Source organism: Cibotium barometz, chromosome 63, assembly GCF_041138505.1.
Source record: "Cibotium barometz isolate CiBa-2024 chromosome 63, ASM4113850v1, whole genome shotgun sequence".
In the NCBI taxonomy this organism is placed as follows: domain Eukaryota; kingdom Viridiplantae; phylum Streptophyta; class Polypodiopsida; order Cyatheales; family Cibotiaceae; genus Cibotium; species Cibotium barometz.
The window spans coordinates 21762495-21780723 of record NC_141108.1 but is presented as its reverse complement, the minus strand read 5'-3'; the positions used below and the strand labels follow the sequence as shown (position 1 = coordinate 21780723).

At 45.3% G+C, this 18229-nt stretch overlaps 1 protein-coding gene across 1 annotated transcript in view; it reads left to right on the top strand.

Moving 5' to 3' along the window:
• LOC147603838 (spatacsin carboxy-terminus protein) overlaps positions 1 to 18229 on the top strand; it is a 131734-nt gene that overhangs the window by 105542 nt on the left and 7963 nt on the right. Inside the window, exons 17-18 of the mRNA XM_086796368.1 lie at positions 5820 to 6288; positions 6457 to 6921. Coding sequence (XP_086652494.1) covers positions 5820 to 6288; positions 6457 to 6921 — 934 coding nt within the window. The remainder of the gene's footprint in view (positions 1 to 5819; positions 6289 to 6456; positions 6922 to 18229) is intronic.

Below are 18229 nucleotides of genomic sequence, written 5' to 3'. Positions count from 1 at the left end.
CACCAAAAAGCCAAAAGTTCTTGGAGCATCTTCTACGAGGGAAACGAGCAGTCAGACCATCAACTAGACGTCCCAAGCACTGTCTGGAATAAGTACAATGCCATAACAGATGTGGCATAGTCTCAATGTGACTACGACATCTGGCAAATGCAATACCACATTTCATAAGAATATTAGAAACGGGCAACGTTCCAGTCAAACATCTCCACAGAAACAATCTTTGTTTGAGTGGAAGACCATTTTACCATATACATTGCAGGCGTTGCTTCCACCAACTTTGAGGTTTATTCAGAACCCATAAATGATTCGCATGCTCGTGTATCCATGGCCGTGGAAGTAAATGGCGGTACATGGAGGCTGCAGTACTCATATGCAATCGTAATCTGCTTCCATTAGGATGTTGGAAAGCCCAATCATGTATTCTATGGTGCGGATCTAAAGGGTGACTAGTTCGAGAGGATGCAACATGTCTTTGAGCTTTCTCATAGTGGCCTATGATGCATACCAAGCCCATATCTTCTAGAAGCGTGTGGAAAAGAAAGTACCATGCCACTGTCATCCACAACATCTTCTATTTGATTTATGTCAAATCTTGCGAGGGAATATGCTTTTCGAGGCTTTTGAAAAGCTAGAGACTCGGGATGTAGAGAGGACCAATGAATACTTTCCAAGCGCATGGAATTGCCTTGAGGAGTTTACCTACCATACCATGAAAGAGTGGACATTATAAGCTTACAACCTTCAGCATGCGGTTGATATATGAGCAGCCCGCAATCCAACCTTCGAGTTTTCCAACTATCACATCCCAATGAGTGGGAATCGAGTTACCATATGCATAAGTAGACACGGTGGTCATCAAGGCAGTTGCAACCAGTTGTTGTCGTGTTAATTCTTTCTATCTTTAGTGGTGCATATGCCCTATCAACTACCTTTTTGTTGTAACACTTCTTTCTATTTGTTATGATCCTTAGTGCTAGGCTTCATTATGGCTGAGTTTGCCCTATATCTCCGGAGCTCTGACAGAAACTCAGTACACAAACCTTTGTATGAATGCATGCTCCTATGTGTGTGTGTGCGTGTGTGGAGGGTGTGTGTGGGGAGCATATATTGATACCAAGTTCTATACCCACTACTGGGCACTAATGACATTAGTGGGGATGTCGTAGTATCCAGTCCATACTATGCATGATGGAGTTGATGGTTTATTATCTTGTGGATGACTACCACGAGGTTATAAATTGCACATTCTTATAAGGTGAATTTGGGCATGTTCCTGGATTCATCTAGGTATATATATATATATCATTATTGTCCAAGGCTATTTTTGTTCCATAAATGTTGGAATCAGGGTTGCCTTTCTGGTCAGCACGTGGAAATGTAGATTCATGACATTAAGACCTCCATGTGATTTAGGTGAACATACATATTGATATTTGAGGAGCCTTAAGCATTTCTTAATGGGCTTTGTTTTCCAAAACAGCTCCATGGCTTCCATAATGTAAAAGTGTAAATCCACCTTTCACCAGTTGATCAATGGAAGATAAAACTGAACATATGCCATAATGATCGATTGGACTATGCACAATCGTACATGGAGCGGCCATATAGATAATTTTTAGTATTTCAATTTTGATTTGAGGCTTTGGAGCACCCGATCACATGCTTGTTTGGCTGTCAACCCCCAACCAAGGGGTATCCTAAGTGTCTGACAATGCTATTCGGAGAGATTACTGCTCCAGGTCATAAATTATAGTGTCAATCCATACATTTCATTGGGAGCAATTTGGATTTTGAGAAATTTATATGTAAACCAGCAGCATTGCCATACATATCTAGCACTTGCATAATACATGTAAGATTAGAAAGAGCATTTTGTGGCATTAAAAAGGTATCATCAGCATATGCTTGTGCCAAAGCCTTTATTTCTTGGAATGCAAACGCTTGTGAGATTCCCCATAGCAAGTCAAGAGTGAGCAGCAACGGATGGGTGGCAATAGCAAACAAAAGGGCACTCAAAGGACAACCTTATTTCCCCAGAGGCCAAGCATCAGACAATTCACCTTGTAGAATACATTGGGCTTAACCACCCTAATATTTCTTTCTCAAATCTCTCAATTCGTAAGTTCAGATTTTTTTGACCTTATGAAGATATATAACCACCGTAATACGACTAGAAAATGACATTTTGCATTTTAACTCCAAAACCTAGGGCGATCCACCATTTTAAACCGGGAGATCCACCACTTCGACCCGTACAGGGCATCTGTGTTTAATAAAAGTCTGATAGTCCTTGGTGGGCGACCAACGGTACACATGCACCATTTGTTGTCCAAAGAACAAGGGCGACTTTTCCAACAGCATTTGTTTATGCTTGGATTCAGTGAGAATGTCCTCATAGAAACCTCTTGTTGCAAAGTAAACTCCTTCCACAAAACATCCACCAAGCATTGCTTTTATCCATTGCAACAGGCATTTTACCAGGGGAAAAAAGAATTACTGCTTTTTGAGATAGCCTCGTAAGAGGGTCGAAGAGTGATTTTCAAATGAAAATCCGGCACAGGCGCGTCCCATGCTTGTCGGATATTTGGAAAGCCTTCCTCAAGAGTGTCACAAAACTGCTGAAGTTCGAGATTGTCACAATGGAAAGGTTGCAAATCAGAATTCAATTGTCTGCGTTTGGGATCAACAGACACTTCCCTTCTATGGTAAGTGGCTAGAGACTGAGCCATAACAAAAAAGAGAGGAGAAAACAGGTGAAAGATAGAAGAGATACAGAAGACAAGAAGACACAAGACAGTGTGTGAAGAGGAGAGGGGGGCAAAGCAAACAAGGAAAAAAGAAGGCAAAAATATTAGATACAGAAGGGTTAGAAGATGCGCGCACACGCGCGCACACACACACACACAGAATCACACCTAGAAGAGAATAGAAAGAAATGAAGGTTCTATGAACAAGAGGAAAAGGAGAAGCCAGTAAACAACAGGTAAGCAGCGCTGCAGAGGCAGCAAGTGGCGGAGGCAAGATGGTTAGCGCTGTAGAGGGGCGCAGGACTAGAAGCAGCCAGTGCTGCAGAGGCAGCAGAGGACAAGAGGAGGCCAGGGTGCAAAGTTAACAAAGGGCAACAGGCAGCATTCAGTCGTCCGGCAGTCGGCAGACAGCAGGTCGGCAGCTCGCTCACACACACACACACACACACATACATGCATGCATATTACATACATATATACATGTGTGCATGCATACATACAGACATACATACATACACAATGTACATGTATACATACATATACATATGTATACACTACATACATACATGTGCATATACTACATACATAAATATGTATGTATGCAAGTATGCATGCATGCATGTATGTGTGTATGTGTACATCGGATACATACATACATATGTGTATGTATGTATGTATGTTTATTTGTACAGGTGTACAATAACTCTTGTGTGGGGATCTAACCTCGTTTGAAACCCGTACTGTGCACGTTTCTAAAGGTTCTGGCAAACCTGATGTGGAGAGACCTCGTGCCTCCGTTCAACATAAGAATGCAGATCCAAATTTTAGTACAAAATCTACTTAATCATTTGTCAGGGCATTCTTTTCTCATAGATGGACATAGTCACACATCGTTCAATGATGAGCTGAAGAGATGTGAGGTACCTTCAGTAAGTCCATGTAAAGATGGTTGTGGGATATTGCTACCAGTTGGGGCCTGTTACCTTTTTCTTTTGTTGTCTTCACCTCTTCGGCCCAAGTCAATGGCCCCCTACTGCCTGACCTTAATAAAATTTCAGTGACTGTTTGTGTTCTACCTGTGTTGGTTAGCCTATTAGTAAGGGATGGTCGTGCTGTTTGGGTGGCCCTAATGTAACATACAAGGGAAAGTTACTGACGAACTGCGACCTTTAAAAGCACTGCTCACCATTTCAGGGACAATTCTTATTTCTATGTGGAAAGAATTTATCGCTTCTCATTAAGATCAGGTTATCCTAAAGGCTGAAAAAGTGATGAAGTTCTTAAATTGTCTCACAGAGGATGTGTGCTCATACGGCTGTTGCATGCATTCTTACACAACCATTGTGAAAAAAAAAAAAATTGGGACTCCCCAAGGGGCTGGTATGTCTGCAATTGAGATGAGTAAAGCAAACAACTCAGCTAGATTATAGTTGTGTGTTGACAAGAGCAAACATTATCCTTGATGATTGTGTTAGACCATAGTTGCAATCATTTTACAAGCGGTTTTTGTAAAACATGTTATTACCAGTTTCATAAGTTTCAAACCTATAAAAGTTTCATATGATTTATTTTTTTTTCCCTCTGTGGGTTTGGGGGGGGGAAGGTGGCAAGGGGGGGTGTAAAATTGTAGCATGACTCCCAGCACGTTCAAAAACAAGCTTTTTTCTTTGCCTTACAATACTTCAAAGAAGATAAAATAAGCCATAAAATCACAACCATACACTGGCCAAACAGACATTCATAATTCATCATTCACATACTATTATTAGGGAAATCAATTTCAGGAATCCTTTGTAAAACCTATTTGGCAATCCAAATGTTAACACTTACAGTTTCAAAATTCATTGAAAATGATAGTTTAGAACCGTGTCCAAGTCATTGCACATTAAAAAAGACTTAAGTAAATGTAAAATTCAATAGGCAGGTAGTTTCCAAGTGAAAATCCCAGGAAAGAGTAAGCTTTAGACTGCTTTTTACATTTTTCACGACTCTGGATTGCTTTTTTCATGTTTGATTGCCTTTTATTCAAGTGGTCAGAAATCTATTAATAGGCATGTTGTGGCGGGGTCTTTGGCCATCAATTGCACAAGGTCTGGACAGTACATAATCCCTTGGCTTGTATTTGGTAAAACAACTCAAGACAGCATCCCTTGGCTTGTATTTGGTAAAACAACTCAAGACAGCCCCAATGCAATTGCCACACATGTATCGTGCTCAATTAAAAAGGTTTTGGAATGATCAATACGGGGCCAAACATGAGTGCCTTCTTCAAATCATGGAAAGTCTGCTTCTCAGCGGCATTCCACTAAAAGTAGCCTCCTCCTCCATCATGTTATGCAGCAGAGAAGCTAAGTGAGCAAAGTGCCAAAGGAAGCTTTTATAGTAAGAGCATAGTCTCAAAATGCTTGACTTCATGCACTATGCAAAGCTCAAGCCAATCCTTAATGGCTTGGAGCTAGGCTCAGTCCATCCGAATGCCTTCTTGGACACGATGTGTCCCAAATAGTGTCTCTCTCTTTTAAAAAAAAATCACCCTTCTTGGCCTTGATGCACAGTTAATGCTTTCTCAAAGCTCAAAAATGATAGCAAGATGAATCCAATGCTGTTATTCAACCTTGGAGCAAACCAATATTTCACCAAAGAAAGTACCAACAAACTTTTCTATGCTCACGAAAAACACGATGCATCAAGCGTTTAAATGTAGCCGGGTCATTGGTTGACAGAAAAGGAAGCACCAAGAATTCATGCAGCCCAAAGTTTGTCCGGAAAAAAAAAGAGCTTGGTAATACACACACATGCGATATCCTTCTTTTCCACAACTATAACAGCGGGTGAGCATTAGGGAGAACTCCTAGGCCATATAAGACCCTTCTCCAATAGCTCATCCAGTTGTGATGTAATCTCTTCCGTTGACTCATGCTTATTGTCTATGGGTAATCTGGTAATGTTCTATCTGATGGCATGCAATTTTTTTATTTTTTTTTATTTTATTTTAATTTTTTTTGGGGGGGGGGGATTTTCAATCTTGATTATCATCCAATGTTTTAAGGATTGTTCATGTTGAATTTACAGGGAGACCTCCTCAATCAAGGTGAATGATGCTGCTGCCCTTATTGCCTCTTGTGTGGGGGCTGCAGTTGAAGCAACCAATGCATTACCAGACAGTAGTCATGCTGTGGATTTTCGATACAATAGAAAGAATTCTAAGAGGAGACGGCTTTTGTCACCTGATAATGATAAATTTGAGCCAAATCTGGGCAGTGCAATGGGCACACCAGTAGGACTTAAAGAAAATACATCCAATGCTCAGAGTAGCTCGAAAGAAGTTACTCTGAATGGTAGAAAAACCTCTTCTGAGTTCAAACAAAAAGCACAAAATGCACTGAATGGAGCACTACCACATGATGGAAGTGAGGAGCAGGAGTCCTTGTCCAAGATGATAGCTATACTCTGTGAGCAGCAGCGATTCTTCCCCCTTCTGAAGGCCTTTGAACTGTTTATGCCATCATCTTCTCTGCTACCTTTTATTCGTTTTCTTCAGGTGCAGTTTTGACTCAACATTCATGCAAAACGTTAAACTATGAAGAGAGACTTGGCATGGATCATTATGTTAGTGTACTCATTTTTTGTGTAAGATGCTGTCAATATATGAAATCAAAATCTGGTTTCCTGTTTTTGGAACTTACACCTATCCAATGTTTTGAACCAGGCATTTGCCCAAATGAGACTTTCAGAATCTTCTGCTCATCTTGCATTATTTTCTGCCCGTTTGAAAGAAGAATCGCACCAGGCCCAGTATATGCAAAACAGGAGTGGCAAGGTTTCAACAGCTTGGATAACTGTAGCTGCAGTCACTGCAGCTGATACCATGCTAACAGCTTGTCCTTCTGCATATGAACGCCGTTGCCTTTTGCAGATTCTTGCTGGGGCAGATTTTGGAGATGGAGGTACAGCTGCTGCACGTTTTCGTCACCTTTACTGGAAAATACAATTAGCTGAACCTGCTCTTCAACAAGGTTCAGAGGCAGTGGTGGTGGGCACGAATTTGGAGGATGATGCATTGCTGCTTGCATTAGAAAGGCAAGGGAAGTGGGAGGAGGCTCGTAGTTGGGCTCGCCAGCTGGAACTTAGTGGGCAGAATGCCAAAGCAGTTCATCATGTGACAGAGACACAGGTGTTTATAGTATTTTGAATTTATAATGGTTATTTGAATATAAATTTTGTTTGATGTACAAATTTCACAGCCATGATCAAACTCCAGAAGCCAATCGACCCTCTTTAATGTGGAAGCTGGAACCCCCAAGGAGACAGCATGCTTTCAGCTTGCCTCTACAGGCTTATCTTCACGAGAATAAAATACCACGTATGCTGTCAGGTTTATCATACACGCACTGTTTGCAACATCTAGGATGATCTCAAAGGATTTCCAGCTTTAAACATAGACTTCTCTCACACTTCTATCCATCTGTCTGTGGATGATATGCAGATGGAAAACTCCTTATAGCCCATGTAGAACTCCTACTCGATAGTACTCGTCCCTCTTGGGTAATTATGACCCAACAAGAGGAAGCACAATATTGTTACTGTGCAGCGAAGAGACAAACTAGCTGTCTTGGTATGTGTATCCCCAATGAATAGCTGGGGCAATCCATGAGTCTTGAACAGCATATGCTACCGAACACTTCATACCTGACTTTAAAAGTTCACCTGCGAGATTATAGACTTTATTATGCCATAACCAAGAAGATAGCACGCCTGGCTGCTGTGAACTTGCTGCCGACTGTACCTGCAAGCACACCTGCTGGAACCCTACTGTATCTGCAAGTACACCTGCTGGAAACCCTACTGTACCTGCAGTACTGGCTAGAAACGCTATTGTACCTCCAGTACCTGCTGAAACCCTACAGGCTACTGCACCTGCAAGTACACGTGCTGCAAACCCTACTGTACCTGCAGTACCGGCTGAAACCTTACTGTACCTGCAAGTACACCTACTGGAAACCCTTCTGTACCTGCAGTACCGTCTGAAACCCTACTGTAACTGCAAGTACACCTGCTGGAAGCCCTTCTGTACCTGCAGCATGGGCTGGAAACCCTACTGTACCTGTTGTACCCTCTGGAACCCCTACTGTACCTACAGTACTTGCTGGAAACCCTACTGTACCTTCTGTACTTACAGTAGTAACTACTGTACCAGATGTACTGGTTGTGAATCGTATTCCGTGTGTACCTGTTTGAGTACCTGCTATTGGAAACCCCGTACTAGTACGTGTTTGTGTACTTGTACTTGTTCATGTGTATGTATATGTTTGTGTACTTGCGCACGAGGGAGGCTTGAGCCACGGTCTCTGCAAAGGTGTGAGCAAGGCTCTAGTTCAAGAGTGCCTGTTCGTGCGCAGTCTAGGAACGAGAGTCGCATTCACGTCCCTCTAGGTGTATGAGACTGGTGGCCAGGCTACTTTGACTCATCCGATGAGTCCGGCATCGACAATCTCCTCCAACACACTTTTGTTTGGATAACTTGTCTTCATATTTGCATTGCATTGGATTATTTGGCTGGCAAGCCCTTGGAACTTTGTACAGATTGAAATACTCCAATAATTTACTCCAGTATTGAAGGAAGGGCCTTCCTCCATCGCTGCGCCCCTCCTTCCTCCTTCGTTTCCTTCCTCCTGAGCTGTTTCTCATGCCCGCCGCCCCCCCCCCCCGCCGGTGCGATTGATGGGAAGGCTTCCTCGGATCATGTACAGATAGATGATGTTTCTGGTCAGAGGGATGTGTCAGCTGATGCATCTTTGCAGAGAGATGATATCTCAGATCAGGATGACTTTGTGGAGTCCTCTCTACTTGGAGGGGGCGATATGCAGGATGTTCAGCACAGTGGGGATCATGTATTGCAGGATTTTCAGCATGATGCCATTGCCCTTGATGCCCCGCAGGGCGAACAGGTTTCTCGTACATATGTAGGCACGGTGCAGGGCTTGGACAAGGGCATGTCAGTGGACTTTGTCCCGTGGATTTTCCCGTCCTCCAGCATTATGAGAGGCGTCCTAAGGTTGCCCATCGTCTTCTTAGATCGGGGATCAAACCCTCTTCTCTTCCATGAGAATCGTCTCATGGAATGTTCATGGCCTTGGAGGGCTTCCCACCCGTGGTAGGAAGCGCCTTCTGAAGGACCAGCTTCACCCTGCTGTTACAGGAGTGTCTATGATGTGCTTTTGTTGCAGGAACACAAATTGGATAGATCTCAGTGTGGAAAAACTGGTAAGATGCTTTCTGGCCACACCTTCTAGTCCTCGGCAGTTGGGACTAGAGGGGGTGTTTGTATTTGAGTGGCAGCATCTATATTATACCTCATGTTATTGGGTATGGTGTTATCATCCCTACTAGAGCGCAGTGGATCTTGATCATGCATGAGGGTCAGAAATTGGGAATCTTGAATATCTATGCACCTAACGTGAGAGGTGAAAGGGTGGCCTTTTGGGACACCATTACAAATGTCATTCCCCAGGTTGATCATTGGATAGTGGGAGGAGATTTTAATATGGTTGAGCAACCTCCTGACAAGAAGGGTGGACGCGAAGGGGGTTTACACCCTTTGGAGCGAGCCTCATGGGAGAGGTTCACGCTTTCCTTTTTTGGCAGGGATTACTGGACTGAGGATGACTTCCAGGGAAGGCCAAATTCCTTATCTTTCTCTTGGCATAACCGCAGGAGCGGGGATGAGAGCATCTTTGCATGTCTGGACAGGTTTTATGTGGATGATTGGTCCTTGGACAGAGGAGGCACCATTGCTATTATGCCTAGCACCACCAAATCCGATCATTGCCCCGTCGTTTTGTGTCTCAGGGAGCCTGGGGCTCGCTCAACCTCTCCCCGTATCTGTATCCCTGACTCTCTTTATCTAGATGTTGACATTTCTCTTGAGATCAGAGAGAGATGGAGATCTTGTGACGGTCCTGATCCTCGTCATAATATTGCGCTAGCTCTTGAGAGGACGAGCCATCATTATCATAGCACTGCCTTGTCTAAGAAGGAGGCTCTAGACAAGGAGAGAGCTATTAGGCGTAGGATTGCTGCTCTTCAGAGGGAACATGAAAAGCATCCACATGCGACTTGGATTACAGACCTCTTGACCACAATAAAGAGCAGAGCTGCAGTTGGCCATGGACAGGAGGGCTGAGTTCGCCTTTCATGCGAACGAGGCCTTTTGGACTCAGATGGGTGGCAAATGCAACAAAGAGTTTTTTTCAGCGCACAGGCCTTCCCATAGGAGGGATTCTGTGAGGTACTTGCAGGATTCATAGGGTGAGGTCCAGATTGAGCTTGATAAGGTGAGGGGTATTGCTTCAGAATTTTATCAGTCTTTGTTGACTACAGAGGTGCCCTCCCCTCGGAGAGATGTGGCACGGCAGAAAGTTTGGGAGTGCATGCCCAGGCTCATTACAGATGCTATGTGTTCTTCCCTAGATGCCCCTTTCTCGAAGGATGAATTCCTCCACGCACTGCATGGTCTTTCCAATGGTTCATGCCCAGGGGATGATGGTCTTTCTCCCGCCTTCTTTATTCTTTTTTGGGATCATATTGGAGATGCTATCACTGTTGACCTTCTCAGGAAATGTGGTTGTCGGGTATGATGCCTCCATACATCACGGAGGGGCTGATTCACCTTATCCCCAAGAGTGGGGACAAGACTGACATCAAGCAATGGAGGCCCATCACCCTCCTTGGATCTGCATATAAAATCTTAGCTAAAGCCTTGAGTATAAGGTTGCAGCCGATTCTCCAAAGGACTATCCATGATACCCAGAATGGGTTCCTCCAAGAAAGGAGTATATTTGATAACATCTTTTCTTACTAGGAAGCTGTCGAGTGGACAAAGTCTAGTCAGCAGCCTCTTGCCATTCTTTTGCTTGATTTTGAAAAAGCTCATGACAGAGTGGATTGGGATTTTTTGGAGGGCACTATGGCATACATGGGGTTTTCCCAAAACTGGATCAGAGGTGTGTCTTGCCTATATAGGGAGGCTCATAGCACTGTTTTAGCCTGTGGGGGGCGGGGTGAGCGTTTTCAAATTTCCCGTTCAATGAGGCAGGGCTGTCCCCTCGCCGCTTTACTGTACCTCATTATAGTTGAGGCTATGAGCAGGTTTATTCGGGCTACCCCTGGTGTTGTGGGTCACAGGTTGCCTTTATGTACGGAGGAAGAGTTTTTGGACTCTGAGTTAGCAGATGATACGGCGTTGTTCCTTGATGCTTCACATGCTTGTTTATGTGCTTTCCGGACAGCCTTGGAGGCCTTTTGTTTGGCAGCAAGAGCTTCTATCAATTGGCATAAGTCAATTGGTTTTTGGATCAGTGATTCTCCTCTTGCAGATTGGGATACAGATGTTGGTTTTACTTGGATTGAGAGAGGATGCTCTGCCAGATACCTTGGTTGTCAGGTGGCCGTTGACATCTCCCCTGCACAACAGTTTGCTCCAGTGCTCTTAAGCATTAAACGCAAACTTTATCACTGGAGTAGGAGGAAGCTCGACTTGGCCTCTAGAGCTTTGGTGGTTAACCAAGTTTTGCTAGCCACGGCTTGGTTTATCGCTTCGTGCTGGACTTTTCATAAGGGCTGCATTGGCCTACTTCGCCGCCTTATTCAGAACTTTCTTTGGGCCTGGGACAGCTTGAGGAGTTTTTTGGTACACATCCCCCCCGCATTTAGCGGAGGAACTTAACCAGCAGCCCATTCTATCGAATGATTTGATCTTAGATGTGCATGGTAAGCCTCTTGGGGCAGCTATGCATATTCTTTGGGTTGGCTGGGAGACCCTATGCCCCACAGTGCTGGCTTGGAAGAGGCTTCAGAGCCTCTCCGAGGTACAGAGATTGGATTTCACGCAGCATTTGAGAGGCTCTAGCCGGAGGATTGTACAAATTGATGCAGGCATTCCCAACCACTGGATTACTGGATCTTTCTTGGAAGGCCGTCATCATTCTTGGTTTGGGGTTTTTTTTGGGACATGTGTTCCTCTTCAGGTTATGGGTCTCCCCTTGCCTAGGGAGGATGATGTATTGGTTGTTTTTTCTGTACAGGATGGATGGCAGCTGGAGAGATGTGACGTGCAGGACCTTATTGAGGGTCCCCATATTCGTCCAGTCAGAGTTGTTGGTAGGTTAGGGAAGCATGTCTTTGTTGACCCCCCTCCCTCTCCCCCGGCATGATCACAGAGAGTGTTAGCCTTCGGTTGTATGGTGGCTGCCCTATCAGACATTTGCATTGGGACCCCGGTGAGTGGGAGTGGAAGGATGCTTGTAACCCTTTGAAAAGCATGCCTTTTTTCAGTTATACGGTGCGGAATGTCAGACATCTTATCTTGGGACACATTCAGAGTGTCCCTACTCTTAGACCCCATTGGGAATCTTACGGCGTTTCGACTGACATTCAGAGGGTATTTTGGCGGAGATTGTGGCATTCTTATAGGAATGCCACAGATTTCCTCCTTTATCTGGGTTTCTCTTCATGGTGGTCTAGCCACCAATCAGTTGAGGTCTGTTATTACTGGTGCTTGCCCAGCATGCCCTAGATGTGCAGGAGTTTCGGAGTCAGTTTACCATTGTTTATGGGAATGCAGGGAAGCACAGAGAGTTTGGTCTGCGATTGCACACCTCTTTGGTAGGATTAAGAGGGATGCTATCATTTCTTTTGGTTCTATCATTTGGTTGACACAGTCTCGGCCTCAGCTGAGATTCGAGGGGACTGACAGGAGCTTGGCCATTATGGTTAGGCAAGGAGTTGCTCGGCAATGTTGTCGTCAGGATTTGCCACTTTCACACTTTGTCCCTCCGACACAGAGGTTAGACAGCTCTTGGGAGATTATTGCTAGCATCTCAACTTGGAATATATGGAAGGCTAGATGCCTCGAGGCCATTGAGGGTACTCCCGTTCTTGATTCTCAGTGTCTTTGCAAGATTTGGAGTGATATTATTCACACCATTATGGCTACCTGGGCCAGAATCCAGGGATCTTTAAGGGCTGCGGAGAGGAAGCGCGGCCAGTTTATGAGAGAGTGGGACATTGGTATCTTTTTCACGTCCTCTCATTCGGGACCCTATTGGCAGCGCAGGGCTCCTGATTGGTTGAGATCTCCACCTTGCTTGGTGTGAAATTTTCATTTTGTAAAATTTTTTCATACTTAGAAAGCTTTTTGAAAAAAAAACAGATCTGGAATTTGATAGGTTTGCCTGGAATTTCTATAGTAAATATTTATCCTTGGGTGGAGTAATTTTCAATCCACATCTGTGGATCGCCATTGCTTGGCAACTGCCAGTTTTTGTTCACGACGGATGTGACTCGTTGGCTTAATGAAGTGGCTGGAATCTGGGTGTCAAATCTATGAAGCAAAGCATCGTACTAATGAGAAAATAGGACTTCATGAGCTGGATGTACAGGCTGGCTGGAATGTTAAGTTGTTAAATGTGCCAGGCAAAGCATTTAAGTCATTATACTTGCTTCGGCGGGAACACCAGGCAGTTCAATGCGCATGATGGTTGGAAACAGCATATGCCCTCCCATTCTTAGATACGGAACGGGCAAGACGGGACAATGAACACGTGTTAAACCAATTCATCCCACAAGCATAATACAAGCTTTTTGAGTTGCACTTAATTCTTGAAACACACACATATGCATGCACCCACACAAATGAAAAGTTAATATGAATCACCTTGACAGGTGTTCCTCTTCAGGTTATGGGTCTCCCCTTGCCTAGGGAGGATGATGTACCAGTCTTTTTTTCTGTACAGGATGGATGGCAGTTGGAGAGATGTGATGTACAGGACCTTTTTGAGGACCCCCAGATTCGTCCAGTCAGAGTTGTTGGCAGGTTAGGGAAGCACGTCTTTGTTGACCCCCCCCCCGGGATGATAACGGAGAGTGTTAGCCTTTGGTTGTATGGTGGCTGCCCTATCAGACATTTGCAATGGGACCCTGGTTAGTGGGTGTGGAAGGATGCTTGTAACCCCTTGAAAAGCATGCCTTTTTTCAGCTATACGGTGCGGAATGCCAGACATCTTATCTTGGGACACATTCAAAGTGTCCCTACTCTTAGGCATTCAGAGGGTTTTTTGGCGGAGATTGTGGCATTCTTATAGGAAAAGCCACGGATTTCCTCCTTTATCTGGGTTTCTCTTCATGGTGGTCTGGCCACCAATTAGTGGAGGTCAGTTACTGGTGCTTGCCCAGCTTGCCCTAGATGTGCAGGAGTTTCGGAGTCAGTTTACCATTGTTTATGGGAATGCAGGGAAGCACAGAGGGTTTGGTCTGCGATTGCACACCTCTTTGGTAGGATTAAGAGGGATGCTATCATTTCTTTTGGTTCTATCATTTGGTTGACACAGTCTGGGCCTTTGCTGAGATTCGAGGGGACTGACAGGAGCTTGGCCATTATGGTTAGGCAAGGAGTTGCTCGGTAGTGTTGTCTTCAGGTTTTGCCACTTTCACAGTGTCCCTCCGGCACAGAGGTTAGACAGCTCTTGGGAGATTATTGCTAGCATCTCAGCCTAGAATATCTGGAAGGCTAGATGCACCGAGGCCATTGAGGGTACTCCCGTTCTTGTTTCTCAGTGTCTTTGCAGGATTTGGAGTTATATTATTCACACCATCATGGCTACCTGGGCCAGAATCCAGGGATCTTCGAGGGCTGCGGAGAGGAAGCGCGGCGAGCTTATGAGAGAGTGGGACATTGGTATCTTTTTCACGTCCTCTCACTTGGGACCCTATTGGCAGCACAGGGCTCGTGATTGGTTGAGATCTCCACCTTTCTTGGTGTGAAATCTCCATTTTGTAAAATTTTTTCATACTTAATAGAAGTCTCCTTTCTGAAAAAAAAAAGTATTGAAGGAAGGGAGGGGGGGGGTTCGTGGCCCCAGTGGTGGTGGTGTATTGTGTAGTGCTTGTCTCTGGCAGATTATCTTATGTAGTGATGTATCTTTCAGTTTTGTGCATTGTTGCTATTACATTTTAAGTGTTGACTCATGTATTGTTCAGGAGAGAGTGCCCAAGGACGTCCACGCCTAGCTGGTGTAGTTACACAAAACATTGGTCCCACATGATATTATCTTGGCAGAGTTTGCTGTAGCACTCGTGGTAGTAGAGGCTCTCTTCTAGACAGTCACATACATTCACTAGATCAGTGCCATGGCCCCTGGAGACTCCCGAGGCTCGCCCTATAGTCCTCACATCGCTAGCAGCAGATGGGCACGATTCATGGTATAGGCAAGTATGCACGTGGTTCACGTGGCATGGACTCAGGATGGACCGCCCTCCTCCACTCCGTTCATCAAGCTATCTAAGGATGACAAGAACCGGGTGATCAGATATGATTTATTGGATACCTGGATCACAACACATGAGCCTCTCTCACACAAACGGCAGATACCTTCATGAGGCTTACAGAGGTTGGTTTCATACTGAGGGCCAGATATCTTGATGTCTACATGTCACATGCCATGCGGATTGCACTCGGCCAGTGCGGGCGTCATCGCACCGCTTGAGGATAAAGGCAGGGAGAGCCGTGCAGATACCTCATGAGGAGAGGATATGCACTATATGCCAGAGGGAGGTCGAGTCAAGGCCTCTCCCTGTACTATCACATGGGGCCTTGTTGCTTGGGCCACTGAGGCTGAGATGGTCATGGCTTATGAGGAGGAAGCCAAGGGGGCTAGCCCTTCAGGTCTCTCACCTTCGCATCTGGACAGTGCCAGTCCTAGCCCCATCTATTGGTCATTGGACTCCAAAATACTCTTGCTTGAGGTTGGCATTTGTGTAGGCAGAAAGTTTGCACGGGAACATTGGATTGCCTAGCAGTGCACGTACATGCTTTTTGATTTGCATGCAAGTATTAAAGTGTGGATTCTAAGGCTCAAAACGCGTATTTGGTGTGCTATCCTTGGAGATGTGGAGTTTCATGATTTGGAATCTGTTGGTAGAAAAAGGGCTTTGGGGCATTGTGTGTGGTGATGACACACGCCCATCTACCTTGCAGCCAGCAACACCTCAGAGGGGAGCTGGTCAAAGAGCTCCAGGAGCTGAGGTAGAACATGAGAAGATGGGATTCCAAGGATGCGCAGGCCATGTCTTTGATAGCCTTGACTATCAAGAGGTCTATCATTCTGCACATTTGGTCTTGCAAGAGAGCAAAGCGTGTATGGGAGACTTTGGAAGCAACGTACCAAGTACGCAACGAGGCAAGGGTTGCCTTCTTGAAGAGGCAACTAGATACTCTTTCTATGGATGAGGGTGACTCTATCATAGATCACCTCACCAAAGTGAAAGGTTTGCGAGAACAGTTGCTGAGCATTGATGAGATTATCCCAGACAAACAGTTGGTCACCAATACTTTGCATTCTTTGCCTCCCTCGTATTTGGGCTTTCACACCTCTCTCAATCTGTCTATGAGAGGAGGTGTGGAGCTTGTCACTTTTGAAGGGTTGGTGGGTTTGCTCTTGTAGGAAGTACAAACAAGAGCAAATCTATCAAGCAACCGTGGTGGTGATAGGGCATTTTTTGCAAAATGCCAAGGACAAGGGGAAAGCAAAGCATGGAGGACGCCAATCCAATAAGGCTGGTCATGGATAGAGTCTTCTAGAGGTGATACATCTGAAAAAGGGGATGCCAACAAGCCCAAAAAGAAGGGCAAACGTCACTACTGTCATAAGCCTATTTATGGAGAGGCTTCTATTTTTGGCACAAAAAGGGAAAAGCACATCTATCTCTGGGCTTGTCAACTCCATTAAAGGGTGAAGGAGCTTGAAGCATGGCATGGCTGGGCAGCAACACGTTTTTCTCTTTCCTGGAAGTGCAGGCTATGCAACAGCAGCCAGCCGAGACCTGCTTAATTCTCTCTCTACGGGCCGACCGCAGCAGCAACTCTTTCTCTCTTCCTTTGGTCGAATGTACACTGCAGGAGTGGGCTGAGTGCTGGCCGGTGAGATTCCTTCCTCGAGCCGTCTGCACAACAGCCGTACAGCAAGTACGGCAGCCCCTCTCCTCTGTCTGGTGCAGTCCATACAGCAGTGCAGCTTCTCTTTCCTGTGCTGATTTGTCCGTACAGCAGGCAGCTTCTCCTCTCCCCCTTGTGTTGGCCGTACAGTGGACAGCGGGTTGGGCAACTACTTCTCTCTCTTCACCACTCCCTCCTGGCCATCGGTTCAAGGGCTGTTTTTGGAGGAATCTGGGACAGTGATTTGAGAGCTTTTGTGGGATTATTTTGGAGACATCCAGGACTGATTTGAGAGCTTCTCTGGGGCAGATTTGAGGCTCCGTTCTGGGGCTTCTTTGACACAGATTTCAGGGCTGGTTTTGATACCGTACTGGGCTGTTGTTCGAGGCTGATTTGCTCTGGTTTATGATGCTAATTGGTGCCTAGTTTCTTGAACAAGCGTTTGTGGAGCTTTGTGGAAAATACAGTGCAAGACTACACTTGCACCTTGGTTTATTTGTATCCGTTTATTCGTTGGAATAAAACAGTTCTTACGGGGGGCCGGTCGTTTTGGCTCAAAGTTGTGTTTTGATATTGTTTATGGTTATTTCCGTTGTGTTTTCATATCTTTGTTTGGAATTGGAAGTGTTTGTTATTGCTCCGGGCTCCCTCCTGCATTGTTACGTGGGGCACTGTTGCTTGTACCACTGAGGCCGAGGCCGTCATGTCATATGAGGAGGGTGGCGAGTATCCCTTTAGGTCTCTCACCTTCATATTACGGAAGTGCGAGTCCCAGATTTATCGCTTAGTTATTGGACTCCGGGTTCCTGCCAGAGATGGGAGATTCGCAACAATATTGCTGCATGGCATATCTGGAGAGCTAGATGTAGTGAAGCCATCGAAGGCACCCTCACTCCGATATAGCGAAGTCCATCTAGAGCATTTGGCTCGATATCATTCATACCCTCCATAGACAGTGGGGGAAGCTTCAGAGTGGTTTAGGCCGCATGTGGAAGTGTCAGGAAGCCTTCTTGAGGATCTGGCGGCCCGGACCCTTTCTCACTGACAATGGTGGTGAGCCCACTTAGCACTATAGACCACCTATCTATTTCTATTAGTTCACATAGGTGGTGTAAACCGGCCTCCAGCCTTCAGACAAAACCAAAGGGCAGTGCAAAAACAAACTTGCACACAAAACACTTCAACACCTTTGAGGAACAAGAAAAGGAAAGCAAACAGGGGGAGCTAGAGTGCTCCTGCAAACAGTACATGGACACCGATTGGCCCCAAAACGCAGTAGCGCCCCTTGCGGTATTTCTTTAATTGATTATAAGAGCTTTGATTACAATAAGGTTGGAAACACAGCCGTCACAGTAGAACTCCTGAAGCCTACAAAGACCCTGCATCATGGCTTCATATCCACTCGGCATCCACAATTAAGTCCAACCATTGTTTACATCAAAAGACTCTCACACATTGAGTCCTGCATACAGAAGCTTTCTCCCATGATCAG